Source organism: Microtus ochrogaster, chromosome 2, assembly GCF_000317375.1.
Source record: "Microtus ochrogaster isolate Prairie Vole_2 chromosome 2, MicOch1.0, whole genome shotgun sequence".
In the NCBI taxonomy this organism is placed as follows: Eukaryota; Metazoa; Chordata; class Mammalia; order Rodentia; family Cricetidae; genus Microtus; species Microtus ochrogaster.
Genome location: NC_022010.1, coordinates 69,397,173 through 69,413,267, shown reverse-complemented (window position 1 = coordinate 69,413,267; position 16,095 = coordinate 69,397,173). Strand labels below are relative to the sequence as shown.

Below are 16,095 nucleotides of genomic sequence, written 5' to 3'. Positions count from 1 at the left end.
CCCCCCCCCCCCCCCGACTGACTTTCTTAATTGACTTGGGAGCATTTACCCTAACCTGTAATGAAGCACACTTGGCCCTGGCATTCTCTGGTGCAACATTGAGTTCAACTTCCTGATCTCATCAGAGTGTTCCAGTGTGTCTGACGTAGCTTGTGACTTCTCTAACTCAACAGTGATCTTGTTAGCCATTTCAAATTATTTGAGAATTTTCTAGACATGTTAACTCATCTCTAGCTCAGTAGCACTGTGGTTTAAAATGTGATTTCATTCATTTAAAATTTATAGTCTGGTTTTATAACCTAGTATGTAATCTGTCTTGGTGATTCTTTCTTGTGTATTTGATAAAAATTATACTTTGTTTTAGTGGTCTGTAGGGTGATTGTGTGTTTCTGTCAATAGTGTTAGTTGCATTTCTAGCCACTAATAAATACCTGGTGGAAAGCAACGTAGGGAAGAAGGAAGACTCCTTCAGGTCATTGTCTGAGAGGATGCAGTTCTTCGGGTTGTGTTAGCTCACTGTCTGCCAAGCTCTAGATTAGCATGTCCCACCTCAGGAATATGGTCTGCCTCTTCTCGATTGCACGGTCTGTGAAGAAAGTCAGTGTTTGTTCTTAGTGCTGTGCATTTGTGATATGGTTTCCTTTTCCTTCAGGGTGATTAAAACACTTGATCTTTGTACCTGATTATTATGTACTTACATAATTTTTTACATTATTCTCCTTAGAGTGTATTGAGATTCTTGGGCTTGTGGTACTTAGATATCATCAGAGTATCTTTGCTTTACTTGGTCTTACTGTCTTCTCCAATTACACACATGGTTGTCAGTTTAGTGTTACCCTGAGATTGCTTTCTCTGGTGTGATGGGTGGGTTGCTTGGTTTAGCACAGGGTCTTGCAGTGGATAACAGGCCTGCTTGGACCATCTGCAGTATGGGAGTGCAGTAGTATATACCTTGCTTTTGTGTTTTGAATTTTGATAATATCTTTGCTCTGTGTTTTTGGTTACCATTAATTTTCTTAACCATGGCTCCTCAGTACTCTGAATCCTAATCTGTTGTTAAAACTCATGTTGGGCGCCATTTGTAGAAGGAGCTGTGGGCCGGCCTGCTTTTTGTCCCACCCGGCTCCCACATGGTTAGCTTTTTACCCAAAACAACAACACACAAACTGTATTCTTTTAAACACTGTCTGGCCCATTATCTCTAGCCTCTTCTTGGCTATCTCTCATATCTTGATTAACCCATTTCTGATAATCTGTGTAGCATCACGAGGTGGTGGCTTACTGGGAAAGATTCAGCATGTCTGACCTGACTGATGGCTGGCTCCATGGCATCTGCCCTGGAGTGGAGAGGCATGGCGTCTACCTAACTTTACTTCTTCCCAGCATTCTGTTCTGTTTACTCCAACCACCTATGTTCTGACCTATCAAGCCAAGCAGTTTCTTTGTTAATTAACCAATGAAAGCAACAGATATACAAAGACATTCCCACATCAATGGAGGCTAAAGAAATAGGTGTCAGTGACATGTTTCCCTTGTAAGCACAAAGACCAGAGTTCGATCCCCAGAATCCACCTAAAGCAAAAAGGCCAGACATGATGGTATGCATTTTTGTCTCAGTGCTGGGAGGCAGAGATAGGGATGTCCCAGGGGCTTCCCGGCCAGCCAGTCTGATCTGCATGGTGAGTTCCAGACCAACAACAGATGCTGCTTAGAGGAAGAACAGAAAATGACACTTGAGGTTGTCTGTTGGCCTCTGTCCATGAGCATACAACACCCAGATGTTAAACAAGTTCTTCACTTCTGATAATGTTTCAGTTTAAAATTTGTATTTGTCTTCATTTTTTAATGAATACTTTTCCTCTTCTGAAATCCCATCTGTATACATGGTTGTCTACATTTTCAACTGTATAACTTACATTCACTGCCTGCCTGCCTGCCTGCCAATTTTACTGCCTGAGCCATTTATCAGTATGGATTTATTGGTAATCCATTTCCCCCACTAAATTATGGACTCCACTGTTTGTTTCTATAATTTTTAAAATCTTTCTGTATTTGAGGAAAGTTGAGATATAAGTGTCGTTTCCTTTGAGAAGCAGACATATCTTGTACACAGTAGGATAGGGCTGGCATTAGCTGAATCTGGGTGTTGGGTTTTTGACTCAGGTTTATGTACAATGAGAGGAGGCTCCTTCCAGCATTGTTTGTTCATGGCTGCAGGAGTCTCTAGAGCTCTGTCCACGCTGCCATTCACCAGCAGCCCAACCTCTTCCACCTTCTCTGTCTGCCCACGTGTGGCTGAATTGTCCTTGCTCATTCTGGCGTGCTGTCCTCTTTCCACTCCAGGGCTGCTAGGGTCTGGGTTGTGGTCAGTGGGAGAGCACTTGCCAAGCACGCACATTTGTGATTTGTCCTGATGCTTGACTTTGAACAACCATCTGAAGAATCCCACACTATCACTCCAAGTCCAGTGATGTTGTTGTGATCTTGACGTTTGTAGAGAGCTGGAGGCTGACACTGCTGCACTTTGCCAAATAACTGTCAGGAAAACCCACTGTGTTGTTAACCAGCTCCTGAGCCATGCTGTAAGAGAAGACTGGTGCTTTCACTGTGTCTGAGCAGGTTGGCATAGCCAGTGCTTCTGTACTCTGAGCCACCATCAGGGATGCAGTGCAGCGTGTTCTCAGGTACACAGCCAGCCTGGCTTCGTGCTGGACACCATTAATCTCAGTTCGACTACTTGGGAGGCAGAGGCAAGTCTCTCTGTGATTTCTGTGAGTTTGAAGTCAACCTGGTCTATGTGGTGAGTTGTAGGCCAGGCAAGACTACATTCCTAGGCCCTGTCTCAGAACAAACCTAGGTACAGAGTAGAACAGGTCAGAGTCCATATTTCTCTGCAAAAAACTTCACAGTGATTGTATTTGTGGCTTTTCTGTGTGTTTATTCCCTTGTTTGCTTCTTACACAAACTTGAAAAACAAGTATCATGTTCCTGGGTGAAGTAGTACAAACCCAACTCTAGGCCGGCCATCGTCTACTTGCCCTGGGTCTTCGAAGTTGTGCAAGCCCAGCCTAGGCCAGCCATCATCTGCTGGTCACGGAGCTACACTGACCTTCGTAGTCGTTTTTCTGTTCTCTAAACTGTATTGGATTTCCGTAGCCATGTGTGTCTAAGTGTTGTATGCAGAAGTGGGGGGTGGCTGACTGTCTCAGTGATTGTCCTTCCTCACAAAGCCTTGTACCCATGAGCGCCTCAGACATTGGAGTGGATCATGTAGGTGTCACATCTCCCACCGACTTTGGAGACAATTTTTGTTTTCTCTTTAACAGGAATACAAACCACCAGGAACCCGGAAACTTCATAATATTCTCGGAGTAGAGACAGGAGGACCTGGCGGACGGCGTGCTGGGGAATCGGGTCATACTGTAGCTGACTACTTGAAGTTCAAAGACCTCATTTTAAGGATGCTTGATTATGACCCCAAAACTCGGATTCAACCTTATTATGCCCTGCAGCACAGTTTTTTCAAGAAAACAGCTGATGAAGGCACAAACACAAGTAACAGTGTGTCTACCAGCCCTGCGATGGAGCAGTCTCAGTCTTCAGGCACCACCTCCAGCACATCGTCCAGCTCAGGTCTGCCATCTCACTGCGGGGCTTGCTTGCACGTGCTTTCTGTTTGCTTACTAGTGTGGGGTTCTTTTACAGTATCGATAAACTAACTTTTTTAAATTTTTGTAATAAGTGACAAGGATTATTTTACTTAACCCTGTTCTTTGCAAGTATGTGACTCTTGAGTTTGCTCACCTGTAAACACCACCCTCCTGGGTAGATAGTAGCAGATCCAGCCCTTATCATGTGGTAATTGTCTACCTGACAGTTGGAAGCAAAGCTACTTAATAGCCAAAATTATAAATGGGTTTTAAATGGAGTTATTTTTCCATATCCTTGAATTTTTTTGTGGCTGAGGCAAATGACTGAGGTGAACTTAGCTGTATTATGGCTGATATGGGAAGATGTCTTCTGAGCTCAGTAACGTGATGTAGTTCAAGTTAGTACTATAGCTTGAATGTTTCGTGTGTCTTTATATGTGCCGTGCAGTGCATTTATCTGAGTGTGCATATGCGTACACCTAAGGTCACACGTGGAGACAGGAGTCTCACTGCACCAAAGGCCTGCTGTGTGAGCCAGGCTCCCTGTCTCCTGACATAATCAGCTGGGATGTTACATGGTGCTGGGGTCAGTGCACGGGTCCTGTTGCCTGCAGAGCACACGCTCTCACTCACTGTGAGTGATGATGCAGTCTTCGAGCACGGCCCTGGGCGGGGCTCCTCTAAACTCATCTCTGTCGTGTCCTCTGCTGAAGGTGGATCCTCGGGAACGAGCAACAGCGGGAGAGCCAGGTCAGACCCAACACACCAGCATCGGCACAGCGGAGGACACTTCACGGCTGCTGTCCAGGCCATGGACTGTGAGACACACAGTCCTCAGGTGAGCTCTCAGTGTTCATGGCACAGCCCCACTCGCTTTAACTGTGGTAGCTCAAGTGTGAGGATGTTTGAGGCTCTCTGTGTCCTCTTTTTCTAAAGGCATGTAATACCCTCACTGCTGAAGAGGAAAGCTTTGGCCATGGACACCATGTAACTCCCTTCTTGTTAGAAATGAGAACTCGCATTGGGCACACACACCGTCCATCTAGACTTTCCCCTGTGTGATTATGTTATTTGCCACAGAAATGTCCAAGCCTCATGAAGTTTGATCCCTACCTGAGCTGCATAGTCTGGGTCTCTGTCATGGCCCGTTTCTGAATCAGTCTGTGCTTGGATTTTTAACCTTGAAGTCTTGGTTTTGCTCCTTAAACTTGGTGATCTTCGTAAACTCACTATTAGAGTCATGTGTGAGGCAGGTGGCAGCAGTGACAGTGCTGAGATCTGAACACAGATGAGAGCAGTGAAGGAAGCCGGGCTCGTCTCAGCCCCAGCCCACAGGACAGCCTCCATTCTCTAGGGAAGACAGGGATCACAGTGCCCCTCTGCATTCAGGAAGTAAGACTTGAGGCTGGGCAGCATCCTCCAGCAAGAGCTTCGACCTCTGCCACTTGCTGCCAGCTCTGCCGCTTGCTGCCAGCTGGGGACCAAATACTCAAACATGAGCCTGTGGAGGTGTTTCCTGTTCAAACAAGAGCACATGACTTTATAATACACCTTCACACTGTCGCCTACATTTTGATTTTTGTGGTGAGAAGCAGGTTGGTTAGTTTTGGTGGAGTAAGTAGAATCTGCTAGGTTGATGGTTTCCTTTCTTGTGACTAGGCTGCTAGATTCTTCTGGAGAAACTGTCACATGGTTTCGTTATCACTGTTCGTGTTCACACAACTATTCGGTAATTCCACACTTCTCAGAGTCCCGTCTCCCTTCTGTTCTCTAAAATGCTTCAAACTTTTCTGCTTTTGTGTAGATGCCTTCGGCTTCTCTCCCTGACTTTCCTGCTTTGGGCCAGGTCTTCACCTGTACAGCCTTGCCTATGCATGTATTCCCCATAGCTCACCGGTGCAGCTGCTGTTCCCTTCCCCTGTTCTGTGTGTCTCCTGTTTTATATTGCCTTTGTTTCCCCTTGTACCTGGAAGTTATTAACATGTAGAGCCCACTGTGACAGTGGTGTGTCTGCGCTCTGCCCCTCTCCTCTGACCTCAGAATGCTCAAACTGAGATCTTTTACAGGTGGAATGTGGCACACTTAATCCCCAGGCCTCTCTGCTTGTGTCTGTGTGCTCAGCTGGGCCACTCTTCCTGCTCTGGCTTCATGATGGCACTGTGCACTTAGTTCTCCAGTGCCACCTGCTCAGAAAATGGTTTTGTACTAACTGTCCTTGGTTCCTGTCTTTCATACATACTGTACTGTAAACACACAGAGAAAGTCCCCGGAATAACATGCTCTGTGTCCCCATCTATCTTACACAAGTCACAGTTTGATTGTTTTCACATTACTTACTCATCTCCTTGTTTATTTGGGGTGGCTTTTGGCGCCCCAGCTGCCTCCCGCATTATGTCATCCTCCTCCTGCCTCCCAGGAGTTGGAATCACACACATGCTTTACTGTGCCCAATGTATTCTTTTCTTTGGGGGTTAATTTTTTTAGTTGTTTATTTACTTTATGTATGTATGTATGTATGTATGTATGTATGTATGTATGTATGTATGTGGGCACACGGAAACCATAGCATGGCTATAGAGGTAAGAGGACAACTTCAGGGAGTCATCTCTGTCCACCTGTGGTCCTGGACAGTTAGACTCTCAGATAGGCTGAGTGACAAGTGCCTTTAGATGAATGCCATTATCTGCTGAGCCATTTTGCTGGCCAGTTTTTGAATAGTTGATACAGTGTCATGGTAAGAAAGAAACCTAGCACACAGCGTTGTGAGCAGTCCTCTTTATCACGTCCACTAGTTTAGTACAAGCTAACGTTAGTAGCTTGTGTGTCTCTAAAATTTTCTTCATGTAAAAGTCAATCTAATTATACATTTTTTTTTTTCGAGACAGGGTTTCTCCGTAGCTTTTTGGTTCCTGTCATGGAACTAGCTCTTGTAGTCCAGGCTGGCCTCGAACTCACAGAGATCCGCCTGCCTCTGCCTCCCGAGTGCTGGGATTAAAGGCGTGCGCCACCACCGCCCGGCAATCTAATTATACATTAACAGATAATACGTATTAGTCAGATAGTATTTTATATGCATACACAATATTCTATACACGCCAAATACCTACCCTAGTTATGTCCTACACTCTAGCCTGTATAGAAACACCTACCCTAGGTATGGCCTACACTCTAGCCTGTATAGAAACACCTACCCTAGGTATGGCCTACACTCTAGCCTGTATAGAAACACCTACCCTAGGTATGGCCTACACTCTAGCCTGTATAGAAACAGTGTCATACCGCACAAATTTTTACATCTAGATTTATCTACATTTTGCATAGATTTGATATTTTTTCCTATATTAAAGCTTCTATTTTATATTGTTTTGCAGTATTACATTATTTGATATTCTATGAGCCATTTCATTCGTGGCTTATTAATGGGCATTTTGTTTATTTCCAGTCAGTTTCACTATTTATGATGGCATAATAAAAAATCTTCACTGGGCAGTGGTGGCCACGTACAACTATAATTTCAGCACTCGGGGTTTGGGGGCAGAGGCAGGCAGATCTCTGTGAGTTTGATGCCAGCCTGGTCTACAAAGCGAGTTCCAGGACAGCCAGGGGTGTTACACAGAGAAACCCTGCTCAAAAAAAAAAAACAAAACAAAACAAAAAAAAAACAAAAACAGCCAAAAAACCCCCAACTTTATGTGTGAGGAGATGGCATGGGTTGGAGGTTGGGGGGCTGCCTACCTTTAATCTCAGCACTCAGGAGGCAGAGGGAGATGGATCTTTGCGTTTGAGGCCAGCCTGGTCTACAAAGTGAGTTTCAGGACAGCCAGAGCTGTTACACAAAGAAAGAAAAAAAAAAAGTTCATGTGCATTTTGTCTGTGTTGTAAATTCCTGAAAACAGTTGGAAGTAAAATTGCTGAATCACAGTGAGGCAGCATGTAATTTTGGTCATGATTGTCAGCTTATCTTCTGTAAGATTTTTACAACGCAGTAAATGTAAATTGAGAGCTAAAAGTCATTACCAACTTATAGTACAGGTAATGGTGGAGCATTTGCCTGGAGTACACCATGCCCTGCTTAGATGTGGTCTCCAGCAGCACATAGGCACACAACCAAAAAGAAGGGAAGAAAAAAATGAGAAAAGTGTGTTGGTGTCCCTGGTCTGTCTGCAGTTTGACTTCATTGGTGACATCTGCTATGGCCTGAAACTGTTAACAGAAAATCTACAAATAATAATTGTTATTATTATAAGATTGTGTATGCTTCTGAATATCAGGATGAGATCTCTTCCCACCCTGCTCTGTCCTTTGTCCAGCTTTATCTGTGCTATATACATGACCTGCCCACTTGTCATGGAGACATCCTCGTCATCAGACTGCTTTTTGTGCAGTCACAATGCTTGTGCCAATGATTCCCACCTTATAATTTAAGGGGTTCGTTTGTTTTGTTTTGTTTTCGGTTTTGTAAGTCATGTTTTCTCTGTGTGCCCCTGGCTGTCCCAGAACTCACTCTATAGACCAGGCTGGTCTGAAACTCACAGAGATCCATCTGCCTCTGCCTCCCAAATGCTGGGATTAAAGGTGTGTGCCACCACTGCCTGGTTAAAGATTTTATAACTAACCATTTGATAATAGATGCAGCACAAGAGTCTCGTGCTGACCACTCAGATTTCTCAGAGAGCACCCTGTTAGGATCTGTCAGTCCCTTCTCTCTGCCTGAGGTGATAGGCGTGCATCAGGAATTGGCCCTCCCATGGGTAGCAGGGCTCTTCCAGTGCAAAGTGTTGGTGTGCAGTATCAAGTAGTTGAGTGTCCCTGATCTGAAATCCTGAAGTGCTCTAATTGTAAAGCATTTCATGCCAGATTAAGGATGTTCAACCTACATTTTCTTCTCTGAGATTGTCTACCAGTTTTGTTTTTCCTGCTGGATTTCCATATAATTTTTATTGAATAATACTTAACAATTTGTGCTAAATTGGTGGTCGAGACAGCTTCTAGTGACACAAATAGACATAGCAAAACATAAAATGACAAGTAATGTTTACATAAAAACGGAAGTCTGGGGGTGGACCCCAGAGGTATTCCCTGCATGGTATTAGTGAGGGCTGCACTAGACCCTCCTTGTTCAGCCAGTCAAGGCTCATGCGTCTGAGAAGAACACATGTTCGGTAAGGCATATTGAGTAAAGTAGACTAAACACTCACTGTCCGAGTAAATTGAGAATAGAGCGTTCCCTTTCCTTGACTGTGGCAGTGAAGTAACTGAAGCGGCTCTTCAGAGCATGGGTGCGTCATTTGTGCCCTGCTCTCACAGTGTGTGATCGCACACACCTGAGCTCAGCTGTGCACGGTGCAGTGTCCAGCAGACAGACCTGCCTGCACCTCGCGAGCAGTGACAGCTAAAGTCCACCTTCATTCCAGCCACAGTTCTGATGGCTGTGTCCGGCACGAAGGAGTCTGGAAAGTACAGTACACAAGGTGGAATACGTGGCCTTTGCCACAGATGGTTGGGGCAGCATTAGCCAGAACACCTGGGAACTCCAGAACTGGCATGCAAAGATTAGAAATGAAAGCATTCTTGACAGGAGGAAGCAGTGAGCTGATGCCCAGAAGCGCATGTCCAGGCCAAGAGTGGGAAAGAGGTCTCAGGTGATTAGAACCCAAGCACTTAAGGAAGGTTGGAGAGATAGGAAGTGGGAAATCACTAATGATTTTCAGACAGAGTGAGCCGATTGAAAGAACTTTGCTACTCTCAGTGGGTTGAGAAAGACAAATATGGAAGCAGGGGGTGATTTTTGTTGATTTATTTTATTTAGTAAAGAAGTCCTTGCATTAGTCTAGGCTAAGTGATTCGGGATCTAGTGTGGGGGTCATTGGTGCTTCCTGCGGGGTTCAGAAGGAGGAAGGGATTGTCAAGCATCTGGGTGAATCTGCATCCTTTTGTTGTGTAAAGAAAGTTGGGGGGAGGAGGGACTCCAAGGAAAGTAGAGTTCTCCAGACCTACCCAGAGTGCTGCTGGGTTCTTTATAGGAAGCTTGTTGATCCGGCTTAGATAGTGAAACAGGAGCCTGGCCATGAGCGTAGATGTGAGAATTAGCCAGTACGAGGCTAGAGCTAATGTGCCAAGCAGTGTTTAAAAAGAATACAGTTTGTGTGTTGTTATTTCCGGTAAAGCTAGCCGGTGGCGGGAGCTGGGAGGCCCGCCACTCCTTCTACAACCACTTTTACAGTAAAATGTTCCTTGCTCTGGAACTTACATTACATAGACTTTTGTGGTATAGAACTGTCTAGTGTGTTAAAAGTTTCCACACTCCCCCCATCTGCCAGCTCACTCGCTTTAGTGCCGATGCTCAGGTGCTGAGTAACCCTTTGATAATGTCTCCCTTCCAGGTGCGCCAGCAGTTCGCGGCTCCTCTGGGCTGGTCAGGCACTGAAGCTCCTACACAAGTCACTGTTGAAACTCATCCTGTTCAAGAAACAACCTTTCATGTAGCCCCTCAGCCGAATGCATTGCATCATCACCATGGAAACAGTTCCCATCACCACCACCACCACCATCACCATCACCACCACCATGGACAGCAAGCCTTGGGTAACCGGACCAGGCCAAGGGTCTACAATTCTCCAACAAATAGCTCCTCTACCCAGGATTCCATGGAGGTTGGCCACAGTCACCACTCCATGACATCCCTGTCTTCCTCAACGACTTCTTCCTCCACATCTTCCTCCTCTACTGGTAATCAAGGCAACCAAGCCTACCAGAACCGCCCAGTGGCTGCTAACGCCTTGGACTTTGGACAGAATGGAGCTATGGACGTTAACTTGACCGTCTACTCCAATCCCCGCCAAGAGACTGGCATAGCTGGACATCCGACATACCAATTTTCTGCTAACACAGGCCCTGCACATTACATGACTGAAGGACACCTGACCATGAGGCAAGGGGCTGATAGAGAAGAGTCTCCCATGACAGGAGTGTGTGTGCAACAGAGTCCTGTAGCTAGCTCGTGACTACATTGAAACTTGAGTTTGTTTCTTGTGTGTTTTATAGAAGTGGTGTTTTTTTTCCCAAAAACAAAGTGCAAAGCTGCTTGAATCAGAAGGAGATTGACACACTGAACGGCTACCAGAGGGCAAAGGGACAGTGAAGTTTTTAAGAGCCATGTCCACCTGTCTTCACGGAGAGCTCCGAGGTGCCCTCTTTTTGTCCCCCTTTAACCTGCCATCTCCCTGTCACAGTGGGTTTGTCTTTCTATCCAACAAAAGTTCATGTTCAGATGTTGGTCTTGGTCATTTGCCAACTAATTTTAAAATAAAAAGGCACTGCACAGAATTTGCATAAAGGGCCCCATAAGGGTGTTTTGGTTTTTTCTTTTCTTTTTTTCATTTTTACATTTTCTCCTTTTCCCCATGTTTTGTTTTGGGTTGGGGTAGGGCGGGAGATTTGGGTTTTCTGTCCTCTACACATTTGGGCACGGAATGCAGTACTGTAAGGAAGAGGGCCTCCAGCTCACACAGACACCATCTTCAGCTGTGTGAGAGGAACAATTGTGTTGACGTTTGGAAGGCACAGTAAGCATGCTAAGTGGCGGGGATCAGGACTCTCCTATCTGAGCCTACCGAGGAGCAAAGCAGCAATTCCATGGGATCCTGTGGCTCTCCTGTTGGAGAGGCCATGGGAAGATAGGAATGGAACGGGACTGGTCTCCTCAGCAAGGTGCACTGAGAAGCAAACACCGGGTCAGTTGTGGCCAGTCCTGGGGAGGTCTGAGTGGTGGTCTTTGGGATAACCTTTGGCCTTATGGATTTGGACTCGAAGTTAGAAGAGCCTACCATTTCAGATACAATCACTTGCGGACATGCGTTTGCAGACAGTCCTTAATGCTGAAAACACAGAGAATGGGTAATTCAAGAGGCCTTTCTTTTAAAATAGACTTTTGTGACCCACTAATTGTAAGGTATTGCAAGGTCACTTTGCGTGTGTCATAAAGCTGACTCCCTATTGGTTGAAGGCCACAGACGTAGTGGTTTGCTTTGATGGAAATAGCTACAGCTGTGTCCTTCCTGCTTTTTACCTTTTCTTTGGCTTTTTCTCGGCACGTGGTGTCGCCACCATTTCTTCTGCACAAAGACGTCTTCTGTTCATCCTGAACATTTTAAAATGCAGAATTTTGTGTGACTGCTTTTTTTGCCTCACAATTATGCTGTGAATTTTACAAAAATTTATTTTCTTTTTGATAATTTATTGTACCAAAGCTGTTTTTATAGCACATAGATGTCTGTAACCGATGATGTAGCAGTCCTGCACTTTGACACAAGGTGTGACTAGACCATTTTCAATGTCAGTGGGAATTATGGCTGTACTATTGCTTAAACAAAACTGGAACTGTTGTCGAGTCCATAGCCGAGACATCTACAGCAGTCTGTGGACTGGACAGAACAGAGTAAACACCTGCCACATTCTAAATGCATTCAGGCTTCTGAAGGGAAAGGGACACTGGATCCAGACACTGGAGCCAGCAGCTGATGCTTGTACTCCTGAGTAACTTACTTGTAACTTGAATGTGAGGTCTTGATTGAACCAGTAGGTCCACAGTAGGGCAGGAGGCAGGCAGAGCCTGAGCGTGATCTGAAGTGAGCGGGCTGGCGTTAGCAGGTGCCTCCTTGGAGATAATGCTGCCTTCATGTAACACAGTCTGGCAGTGGCTAAATTTGTGCTCCCATTTAAATTGAGCAATTTTAGGGTGTTACACTCTTAAGCAGTGGGATTGGGAGAGTGGAGATAGAGTGATTTACTTGTCCAGGACCGCAAGAAACCTGGGAGAGAAGCAGTGACCTACCTCTGCCTGCCGACAGCCCTATTGGAAGCAGCTCAGCAGAACACCACGTTACTTTTTATTGGTCAACTCCATGTGGCTGACTAGGTCAATTTTTTTTTTTTTTTCCTGAGCAAAAGCAGGTTTTTATCCGTAAGCAGTGACAGAAGAAAGGCCTGAACTCTGTGAATGTGAGTGGAAACTTGGAGAGCCTGTTTTTATAAACACAAATACTTTGGTTGTTAATCAGGAAATCCATATTTATTTTGTAATTAAATGTCAAGCCTGTGGATTGTTTTGAACTTGGTAGTCGATGAGAGTTTACATGAATAAAGGCGTCACCTCGAGTGCAGCTCGGTCAGAAGGGATGCGGTGGCGGCACCTGCTGCTTAGAAACCCCAACACCACACCAGGTGGCTCAGGTCTTTTTTCTCCCCTGTGCTGGTTGCCACATTTTAGCAAGCACCAAAAAAGAAAGCAGTTTTTAAGCCGATCCTTACATAACGGAAACCACACAATCCAGTGCTTCTGCATACTGTGTTATGTTACAGTCCAGTTTTGTGTGCTTTACTACACAGTTTGGTTACAGGACTTCTGTGCATTGTAAACATAAACAGCATGGAAAAGGTTAAATACCTGTGTTCAGATTGTAAGATCTAGTCCGGACTTGCTGTGTATATTGTAACGTTAAATGAAAAAAGACCCCCTTTGTATTATAGTCATGCGGTCTTATGTATGATAAACAGTTGAATAATTTGTCCTCAGACTCTTTACTATGCTTTTTTAAAAATTAAGGGGAAAATGTAAACAGTAAAAATCTTCCTATGCAATGAAGCCGTTCCAGGTCTGGTAGGTATAGCAGGCGTAATTGACTCGCCTGTGTAAGGGAACGCTGTGGCATGGAGACGAAGCTTCACGTACCTTTAAAAGTAAAAATTGGAGGCTGAACAGAGGAGTCGTTCTTTAACATGGATTTTTTACCTGAATGATTGTCGCGCAGTTACTGCTTCCCCACGGTCCTGTTTGTGTTCAGAGGGGTTTTGCGGGCCACACTTACCCTGAGGTCCTGGCCTGCTCGGGTTTAGGGGACTGCGAGTGCTGCCTGGCCACTGTCCTGTGCAGACTCCAGAGAGCCACCATGCTGCGGCAACCTTTTCTGAGTCAGCCTACACAGATGTGTTAAGGTGGCGTTCAGAAGGTAAGAGACTTACATGAAACTTTTGGCTATAGAGTTCCTGTGTTAGAGTAGAAAATTCCCTAATTTTTTTTGTCTTAGGCTAATGGGATTCCCCACCCCTTTGGTAACAAGCATATTTTATAATACTGGACTAAAACACCCAAGACTTACTTTTACTTAATAAATAGGACTACATTTTTTATTTTATTTGAATGAGACTGTAGTAATTTGAGACCTCAGAAATGCCATCTGCCGTTGCCACTGTCCTGCTCTGGCTTATTAAATGCACTGTGCGCTCTGACAGTGGGAAGTACACGAAGAGACAGTGAACACTTCATTATCCATTGGTCCCCACCTTTCTTTTCACTGGTTGCTTTTATTTTACCTGTCCAGGTTCCCACTTTGCCCTGTGTCTGTTCTTGTTCTGCTGACCATGAACAGTAGATGCAGACACAAGACGGCCTCGGTGCCCTGTGTGAGGAGTGTGGAGATGACTGAGAATATAGCAGCTGTGTGGGACTTTGTGTCCCGAGACCAGAGTTCTTAAGAGTCTGGGGTCTCTGCAGGGCAGACATCTTCCACACAGAGCAGAGTCTGTTTCCAAGTGCACACAGTTCTTGGCAGCGTGTGCACGCTAGCCGTGAAGACCCATGCGGCCGTCCATGCTTCTCTTCGTACATTGCCTTCAGGTTCTAGGTTTCAGCTGCCGTCAGCAGGAAAAGGTAAGGAACCAAGCTGCCCACATCAGGACTGGGCTTGTAGCAGCGTTAACACTGGCTGGGCGCAAGCACTTTGTCACTTTAAAAAATACGCTTGTCTTGATCGTGAGACAAAGCTCTCTCCCACTAGACACTAATGCAAGCACAAAGGAATTGCCTAGATCAGACCCTTTCTCAGGGACTGCATATTTGCTGCATAGCCTGTATTTACATTATGATTGATAACCTAGATCAGACCCCTCAGGGGTCAGTGACCCTTTCTCAGGGATTGCATATATGCTGCCTAGCCCATATTTACATTATGATTGATAACGGTAGCAAAATTACACTTAAAATGAAGTAGCGATGAAAGTTATTATTAAAGGGTCGCAGCATTGAGAAGACTGACCCTTTGGCCTAGATTTTTCCAGTGTAGACCTGTGTAGCTCCTGCTTCTTCCCCAGGTTCTCTCCTGCACCCCCTCTCCACCCTGCTGGGAGGACTTCACACAGGGTAGAGCAGCTCTCTGGTTGGGTTCTGAAAGGAGTCACACTGAATAGCACGCATGTTCACACCTCAGGGTGGGGCAAAGGCGAGCTCACAATGTGGATGCTGAAAGCTGCTACAGACGAGGGCTCTGAACATGGGGGAGATGGTGGTGTCCGCTGTTGTTTGCCAAGCCTTCTTGTAGCTAGGGAAACACTGGCTTCCTTCAGGACACAGCATTCTAAAAGACTCTTAAAAGTAGGTGTTGCTCCTTATACCCTGAGGAAGAAGGAAGTTGATTTGATTATCTTTCCGATTAAGATTGTCACCTTTGGATTTCTATCTTACACTTGAACTCATCATCCTATAGTTGCCCCTGCTTCCTTGACTGAAACCAGTAGAGAGGAACAGAGTCGGGTGTCAGGCACAGAGTCTTGAGTCGGCAGCAGCCTAGCTGCTGGGGCCTGGCCAGGGTTGGAAACAGCCTTTGGGAGATGAAGGCCGCTCACCTGCCACCAGCCATCGTAGAGAATGGCTTTGTTTAAGGCCAAGGTCTGATGCAGAGAAGTAGCCTAAGGAGACAGTGGACAGTGAGGTCACTCCCACTTTGGGTGTCCATGGGCAGGAAGCAAACCAGGGGAAAGGGTGGTTTTGATAAACTAGTGAGCACCTACTGGTTTAAAAGCAGGCAGGTCTGCAATCTGTAGAATCACACATGCCCCGCCCAGTGTTTGACTCAGGAAGTTGGAATGGGGTCAGGTCATCTTTTTAGAAAGATTTGGCTAAGATGTTGAACCTGCATCCAGGAATGACTAGAGCAAGGAGAGGTGTGTGGCCAATCAAGAGCGTCCTAAAAAGGGCGTGTTACTATTGATTCCATCCAGGGGAGTATTGGGTTGATTTGGTTACACAGTGTCCCAGCGAGGCTGTGCGGCGCACAGAGTACTTGTCCTTTATGCAAGTGGGTGGCTGTGGCGGAGCTTCCTGTCGGTGCTCCAACGACCCGTGAGAAGGCATGTGTTCAATGTCTTTCCCAATAGTGATCTGGAATTTGCTTCCTTAAACACTTTGGTAGACTTCCCTCTCCCATGGCCTGGGCTGGAGGTTTGTGTAGTATTTGCAGGTTTTAGCCCATTGCCTCTGCCTCGTGGCAGATCCCTTCTTCAGCCTAACGCGTGCATTACGACTGTCTGCCGTATACATGTGCAGCATCTGGTTCAGTGAGTGGATGCAGATCAAAGTCTAGCACATGCTTCCTGTATGGCTGGCTCTGTA

The 16,095-nt window shown here is 45.7% G+C and overlaps 1 protein-coding gene across 2 annotated transcripts in view; it reads left to right on the top strand.

Moving 5' to 3' along the window:
- The window catches only part of Dyrk1a (dual specificity tyrosine phosphorylation regulated kinase 1A), a 77,816-nt gene extending 64,601 nt beyond the window's left edge, over positions 1–13,215 (top strand). The window contains exons 9-11 of one of the 2 annotated variants that reach the window (XM_005345160.2): positions 3,327–3,633; positions 4,364–4,488; positions 10,034–13,215. In XM_005345160.2, coding sequence (XP_005345217.1) covers positions 3,327–3,633; positions 4,364–4,488; positions 10,034–10,654 — 1,053 coding nt within the window. In that variant the 3' untranslated portion in view covers positions 10,655–13,215. The remainder of the gene's footprint in view (positions 1–3,326; positions 3,634–4,363; positions 4,489–10,033) is intronic. The other variant, XM_005345161.3, reaches the window with a different exon arrangement.
- Positions 13,216–16,095: the final 2,880 nt, after the last annotated feature.